We start from the raw sequence: 8,027 nt of genomic DNA on the forward strand, positions 1-8,027 counted from the left end.
ATATACAGCGGGGAAACTATTGATTTGATACCTTGCTGATTTTATAAGTTTGCCCACTTACGAAAAAATGAAGGGTCTGTATGTTTATTTTAACGGATAGAGACAGAATATCAACCAAAGAAATCCTGAAAAAAAATTGATTTGCATTTCAGTGAGTGAAATAAGTATTTGATCCCCAAGCAAAACATGACCTAGTACTTGGTGCAGAGTCCCTTGTTGGCAAGCACAGAGGTAAGATGTTTTTTTGTAGTTGGTCACCATGGCCCGTATTCACAAAACATCTTAAAGCTATAAGTAGCTTAAAGTAAAAGTAGCTTTTTTTAAATAAAATTAAAAAAAAGAGTGGACTAAGACCGGTATGTGGGCAAACTTACAAAATCTGCAGGGGATCAAACAAGTATTTTCCCCACTGTACACACCATAATATGCTAATTTGTGAGTAATTCTAATCGTTTGAGTGGATCACGGTTTGTACTGAAGAAAAACATCCTTCTGTTTAGAAGACCTGGGATTTTCCTGTGTATAGTTTTCCATCATTTTGAACCGATTAACCAGTGCTCTTCTTTTGATTTAATACACAAGCACTCTTCAGTTCACCAGTAGATCTGTTTAAATAGTCTGTTTCTTCCTATTTGTTCATTTTGAGGTATTTTGCCTTCGTTTTGTATATACACCTGTACAAAAATGCAAAAGTATTGTTTTCTTTGAAATACAGTTTTCATCTAATGTTGTGATTTTTGTATTTAGAGGTTTAATCCCCTAAATTACTTTTATTAAAGGCGCATGTCACACATTGACAAATAGTGTGTTGAACGTGCTGATGACAATAAAACTATTTTAAAAAATCCCACAACTTGTGAGGAAAATTACACTTGTCATTTTTCTCTTGCTCTCTGTTAGATGGACTTTTACTGTACATCTATTCTGAGCAACTGTTACAGTGATTCTCATTTAGTTTGACTGGGTTTTGCATTTAGCTTTCACACAAAGAATAAAATCAGCAGAATAGATTCCCTACACAGTGGGGACAAAATATCCCCACAAAGGTAATAATGTACTGTCTGCTCTCGCTGTAAAACCCAGCCCACTGTTATCAGTGAGAGCACAGTCAGACATTGGCAGAAACTCTGTTGATTGAGGAATATTTCTCCACCTTTAGCAAACATACATCCTCTGAATCTCTAACCCGCTCTCGTTCTCCCAATGCTGCACATGCACCATGTGTAAAGTAGTTTAGTGCAACATACAGTAGATCCAGAGGAACATGTTGAGCCTGCTAAAGGTTTAGAAATAGCTGTTTAACTCACTCTTTTCACAACTAATCTGTAATCTGTAATATTTACATCACAGAAAGACTTAATGGTGGTTTTAACTCCACTACATTTTTAATAGCAAGAAAGATGCGTTTACTTTCTTGAATAATTGACTTTTTCAAATAACGGTATGAATCACTGAGTGTTTTCATTCTCATTGCTTGTATGATCAATTAAACTGCATGGTGCATTGCCATTTCTGTCATTGTCATGTATCTAGTTAATATCTTTGTAGAATATATTGAACATTGATGAATGTTTAACTGGGATTAGTGGAATATTTATCTCGACATTAAGCTTTGACATGAGCTTGACACGTAAATCAATCATTCACTTGTCCGAGTAAAAAGTTACTTGTCCAGGGGGAAAAAGGTTTTTGTTGTTGTTGTTTTTTTCAGCACCAATGTTATTTATTCTGAAGCAGTCTCATCAGTGACATTTGCTTTAAAAATACATTTGCTGCGTAAATCAGACTTACTGAAAATGCAAATTCATTCTCTGCCAGCAGGAGGTGCTTTAAAGCAGGAGAAACAGGTTTCCCCAGTATCTGATGTACACAAAGCTGCTCTGAGCTCACAATCGCTGTTTTATCAGGCATATGACATGAAAGATGAAATAAAAATGACATCAAAAATTGAATAGACTAATTAATCAGCTCAACTTTAACTGTGTTTGTAGATGCGCCATAGCCAGACTGATAAACAAACACAGACCGGAAGTTAACTTTGGGCCAAGCACGTGCACCCGTTGAAACCGTCTATATGATTAAAATAAATGTAATATGAAAAAAATCTATATTTATGATGAACCGCAGTAATGATTAATATCAAGTTCCCTTTGAAAATGCACAATTTTACTGTTTGACATCATGGCAGAAATTGTGCTAACCATAGTAAATTTTTATAAGGAATGTGTATCCTAGTAATAGAATAACTAATTAACTAAACAACTTTTGGGTCTGCATCTTGAGTGGGTGTAGGAGTGGGTAGACAGGAGGAGTCATTGGCTGAGAAAGGGAATCCCATAAACAGAGAGATACTACTGGAACTCCACAGCTACACTTTCACACTCCACAGCATCTAAGGTAAGACTCTGGTCCTCTGTTGTGATTCTCCATTGATTAGACCAAGAAACATAAACTGAATCTCTTGATTATGAATCTTATGAAAAGACTAGCCTTGTCACATTTTTATTGCTGATTGTACAGCTTCTCGTTTTCTACTCCAGTGGAATCTGCAGAAAGAGCTGTAGTGGTCTTGCTGTGTGTGTGTGTGTGTGTGTGTGTGTTTGTGACATATCAGGACACAACTCTGTATAATGAAATGGGTATGACACAAATATTAAAGAGAGGGTGACTTATGAGGACACAACCCACGTCCCCATTTTTCAAAACGCTTCTAAATCATACAGAATGAGTTTTTTTGAGAAAGTAAAAATGTACAGTTTCCTGTGAGGGTTAGGTGTAGGGTTGGTGAAGGGCCATATAATATACAGTTTGTACAGTTTAAAAACCAATACGCCTATGGGATGTCCCCACTTTTATTTGTGTGTGTGTGTGTGTGTGAGATGGTCAGAGGTTCACTGATCTGTGGAATGTGTACAGGGTGTGTGTCCGGGTGTGTCTGAACAAAGTTCCGGCAAACTCTTCACAACTCACTTCATAATGTATTGTGCAGCGAGAAAATGATTTCCTGTTAGCACTGCAGGGAACCGCTGTAGTGTTGCTAGGAATAATAGCACAACAAAACTCTTTTCTGTCTTTTTTAATGACATGAGAAGCAACTTTCTCAGTGACACCTTTAAGGGGGGTAAAATGCTAATTGACTTAGATAATTGCCTGTGATGACACTGAACTGGGCTTTTATCTACACAGTTCTGCTAAAGACTATGACAACCATCACTAGACCTTTGAAACCAAGGGCGAGGTTGTGTTTTAAGGCGGCTTAAAACACAGATTGTATCGCCTATTATAACTACTCATTGTTCGCCTTGAATGACTGAATTTCTTCTCCGTCCTTTGCAGGAAAATGGCTTTAGTGTCTGAGATTTTGACGAAACTCACATTGAGTAATGGAGGAGGGGTATGCAGTTGTAACACAAAATGTAGTATTATCACAAACTCAACAAACAAAATACACTTCTTTATATGCTGAAGTGGCTGTTAAGATTCATTGTTTGTTTTGGCCCAAAAAAATATTTTCTGATTCTATCCAGAATATTATTATATTTCAGTATCTATATTTCTTGATATATGTTCAGGAGAGAGAACCTAAATGCCCTACAGTGGTCCCAGTTTCTGGGTTTAACCCAGAGGAGGATGCAGCCGAAATCGAGACAGCCATCAAAACCAAAGGTATGGGATGGTAACATAAACACTTCACATGCGTATAGGAATATGTCAATTCGATTTTGCACCACAGATTATATTTCCAGTGGAACGTTAAAAAAAAAGTCCACAGTGGCATTTCGTAATTTGTTTCACTGAAATATTTGTTTTAGTGTCTTTATATTTAGCAAATAAACTGAGCTTTGACTTTCAGCTTGCTACTTTAAATGGGATGCAATGGTGCTCCTGTCAATCCTTTGTCAATCCCTATCTTCTCCTCTTACTTTCACCTTCATTTATCCATTCAGGTATTGATGAGCAGAAAATCATTGACATTTTGACAAAATGCAGTTGCTCACAAAGGGCTGAAATTGCATTTGAGTATGAAAAACGGGCAAAGAAGGTATACATCATAACACATCAAAATCTGTTAAAATATGCATTTTCTTAAATTTACAAAATATATGATATCTTGTGTACCAAAGTTCCAATCGACCTGACACTGTTTGTGTTGTAGGATTTGGTGAGTGCCCTGAAGGGGGCGCTCTCAGGCTCTTTGGAGCATCTGATACTGGGACTGATGAAGAGTACCGCACAGTATGATGCCTCTGAGCTCAAATCATCTGTGAAGGTGTATTTGATTGTTTCTGAAAAATGATTGTTTACTGCTATTCTCTGTTGAAGTATTAAAATTAAACTCCTGGTTCATATTTTAAAATATCTGAATAATGCATGAATAATATGAATAAAAGAACATACACTACTCATCAAAAACGTGGTCTTGTATTCTCACCAAGGCATTTATTTTACAAAAATACAGTAAAAAAGGTAATGCTGTGAAATATTGTTACAATTCAAAGTAACTGTTGTACTATTCAACCATTTAATATGTTTTAAAATTTTACTTTAAATTTATTCTGGCGCAGTAGAAAACAATTCTGCTGCTTAATTTTTTTTTTTTTTAGCCATGATAAAATATTTTTTCAGTATTTTTGATGAATAGAAAGTTCAAAAGAGCAGCATTTATTTGAAAATAAAACCAATTTAATGCATCCTTGCCCAATAAAAGAACTAATTTCCTTCAAAACAACACTAAACAAAACAAAAGTAACACTGGCCCCAGTCTTTTCAAAAGTTTTATATTTATATATCATCGTATTCAAGTGACAGTATGTTGTTTTTTGCAGGGTCTGGGCACTGATGAGGAGAGTCTTATTGAGATGGTCTGCTCCCGCAATAAAGAAGAGCTAATGGAAATCAAGAAGGTTTACAGAGAAAGTGAGTGACACTGGCCATTAAAAGGCATAAAATGCACACATACACTAGAATTCACATCCCTTTCTTTTTCTTTTTGCAGTGTTTAAGAAGGAGTTGGAGAAAGATGTTTCTGGAGACACATCTGGTGATTTTGCAAAGCTGCTACTGGCCCTTGTACAGGTAACATAATAGATAACTATAACAGTTATTTGTGTTAATTATGACAAATTCTGTTTAGTTTTTCACAATATGCAACAGGTCTTTTTTTTTTTTTTACTGGCAACATAACTTGCATATTGCAGATTCTGTATCACTGTACTCAAACGATTTCCTTCATGTCCACAGGCCAAGAGAGACGAGCCGAGTAACGTGGTGGACTATGAGAAGATCGACAATGATGCCAGAGTTAGTAGAGCCCTTCTGACTGAGGAACTACAATTGATTCAATTGATGAATGTTTATTCAGCATGATTACAATAATATTATGATAGTATACGAAACAACTGTGCGTTCAGGTGACTCATGTTAGGAATGCTGGAATAACCAAAATCCTTTGTCAATTCTGGAAATATTTAGTCTCTCCATGAAGCTGGAGTGAATCGAAAGGGAACTGATGTGACCACCTGGATTTCAATCTTCTCTGAGAGGAGTGTCCCACACTTGCAGAAAGGTGACACATGAACGGAGCTGTATTTGAAGTCAGGTCCCCTTATCATTTCTGCAAGAATTTAACCAAAGCCTCCTTTTCCTCAGTGTTTAAAAGGTACAAGAGATACAGCCCATATGACATTAAGGAGAGCATTCAAAAGGAGGTGAAGGGAGATCTGGAAAAATCCTTCCTCACACTAGGTATCTATCAGCCGTCCTTTCTTCACATGAACTGTCAGAACACAGGATATAGAAATGTGTATGGCAGATTTCTTGAAGGTTATGCCTATTCGCTCAGTTATCTTTCACACTCTCACTGTTTCCTTGGGCATCCCTTCAACTGTTTGGTGAGGAACGTTTTGTGGAAAGCCCTGTGGAAATGTATGTGGCAAGAATCTAGAGGAGAACTGAAGAGAGAATATCCTATCAAAAACGTTTAACCATGTCTTAAAATGTATCTGTCTTTCTGCAGTTGAGTGCATGGAGAACAGACATCTGTATTTTGCCAGCAGACTCAATGAAGCCATGAAGGTGAATATTTAATTTTGACTGAATGTTATGTGCCTTAGCTGAGCTGAGTTGTATTGATCAGTTTCTTCTACGAAAAAAAGTGTGTCTATACTAAATATTTAGATTTTGATGTTTTCAGAGTAAAAGTGTTAAAGATAAGGTCGTAACCCGCATCATCGTCTCCCGCGGTGAAGTTGATCTCATGAAGGTCCGCACAGAGTTTAAAAGGAATTTTGGAAAATCTCTGTACCAGACAATTTTAGTAAGTTTCCAAATGTTTCTTTCTTTCTCATTTGTTTTGTTATTTACCACCCTCTTCTTTTATTTCTCCACTTTGTTTGCTTCAAGAAGCATTTTAATCCAAACTTTTCCGCATTGTCTTTTTCTCCTCAGGAGCACACTAAGGGAGACTACCAGAGAGCTCTCCTGAACCTCTGTGGAGGAGACGACTAAACAGATGTCCAGCAATGAAGACTTTCCGAAACAAATAGTTCAAAATGCAGTATTACGGTTGAAGTTTTATTATTTTTATTTGTTGTTTTACAGGGTAGTTTTCATCTTTCTTGTTGATATGTTTCGGGCAACAAGTTCATATGCTCGATGGATTTTAGCGGTAACTTATATTGTTCTGCCCATTGCTGTCACATCGTTTCGTTTTTTTATGCTGCCAATAATCTAAGACATTTCTTACACTAAATTATTTGTTAAACACATTCGTTTAAGGCTAATTCGTTTATAAGAATGCTTTGTTTTGAATGCTTTGTTTTCTTGTATGATTGTTGTTTAATATTAGTTAAATTGATCCCATTTCACTGAAAGGAATACAGAATCATGAATTTTATATTAATATTGTTGATATTAATAAAAACGTGTAATTACACATGGTTTTTGAATGTGATGTGGGTCTACAGTTTGTCCTGTCTTGTTTCCACAATTCAAGTGTATCAGAAATGTTTATTCTACACAAATTAGGCACAGTATATACTTTGGACAAATACTGTGGTCAGGACAATTTCAAGGGAACGAACGAGATTTCTTCTGTTTTTGTTAAGGCTATCTTTATATTTTGCTACACTACAAAAAAGACCGAAGCACTCTGGTGCACAGGGAAGATTAAAAAAGAAAAGAAGAAGAAGAAACAGGACAAAGACAGAGGTAATGTGATAGATAAACTATGAGGTAAAAGTTTGTGAACAAACTGTATGTAGTCTAGTTAAAATTTTAAAAAGGGTAAAAATAATGTCTGAAGTTCCAGAGATTCAAAATCTTTTAATAATATTTTTAGGCTATGGTTGTGTAGTATTTGGTTATTTATAGTATTTTTATGGTATGTTTGTATATAACTGGGCTTATTAAAAAAACAGCATAATTTTCTGTAAAATGTTCTTTGATGTGAATTTAAAGCTGTACGTTTCTCAGTTTAATTTGTGGCGGTAACGTTAGAAAGGGTTTTAGTTTAGCAGAACTTTGCTGCCATCTACTGGAAATTAAACACTTCAACTTTATCTTGAAGATTAAACATTAACGTTACTGTATGCTAGAGAAGTGTTATTAGTTTTGTGCGGGAATACCATAATATTCAATTATTCTTGGTGTTAGTGTCTAATTTATCATTTGTTTATTATTATTATTATTATTATTTTTTATTTTTTTTTTTTACATTTGATTCTTTATCCTTCAACTTTGTGTATTAAACACTATTGGAGTAAACATTTTGAGAATATTAACTGGAAAGTGACATGGACCTATGATAACAAATACTGTGTCAACAACAAAATTAGTGATGAGTACAAGTGTGATCAGGTACAGTCAGCTGGTCATTGTAGAAAAACAGCTGTCTGCTGTACATCTGTGTGTAAACCTGTGAACATCTGCTGTAAAGTCCTTGCTGTCTTAACATAAGCACCCTCCACAAGAGGGCAGTAGATGAACCACTGCTTTATGTCAAATTACAGGTGTCATTTTATTGTAAA

At 35.6% G+C, this 8,027-nt stretch overlaps 1 protein-coding gene across 1 annotated transcript; it reads left to right on the plus strand.

The window, feature by feature from the left end:
* Window positions 1-995: 995 nt before the first annotated feature.
* Window positions 996-6,916, plus strand: LOC113052297 (annexin A2-B-like). The gene is made up of 13 exons (XM_026216735.1): window positions 996-2,397; window positions 3,337-3,394; window positions 3,573-3,666; window positions 3,948-4,042; window positions 4,157-4,270; window positions 4,827-4,917; window positions 4,997-5,076; window positions 5,242-5,301; window positions 5,473-5,566; window positions 5,650-5,745; window positions 6,017-6,075; window positions 6,194-6,316; window positions 6,448-6,916. The coding sequence occupies exons 2-13, from the start codon at window positions 3,341-3,343 to the stop codon at window positions 6,505-6,507; spliced, it is 1,020 nt and encodes a 339-aa protein (XP_026072520.1). The 5' UTR covers window positions 996-2,397; window positions 3,337-3,340; the 3' UTR covers window positions 6,508-6,916.
* Window positions 6,917-8,027: the final 1,111 nt, after the last annotated feature.

This window comes from Carassius auratus, chromosome 32 (genome assembly GCF_003368295.1).
Source record: "Carassius auratus strain Wakin chromosome 32, ASM336829v1, whole genome shotgun sequence".
NCBI lineage: Eukaryota > Metazoa > Chordata > Actinopteri > Cypriniformes > Cyprinidae > Carassius > Carassius auratus.

What these genes read in the sequence shown, in the direction of transcription:
- LOC113052297 (XM_026216735.1), top strand. Translation starts at nt 3,341, where the DNA reads ATGGCTTTAGTGTCTGAGATTTTGACGAAACTCACATTGAGTAATGGA. An exon ending in CAAGAAGGTTTACAGAGAAA is followed by an intron (nt 4,918 to 4,996) that starts GTGAGTGACACT and finishes TTCTTTTTGCAG; the next exon opens with TGTTTAAGAAGGAGTTGGAG. An exon ending in AAAATCCTTCCTCACACTAG is followed by an intron (nt 5,746 to 6,016) that starts GTATCTATCAGC and finishes GTCTTTCTGCAG; the next exon opens with TTGAGTGCATGGAGAACAGA.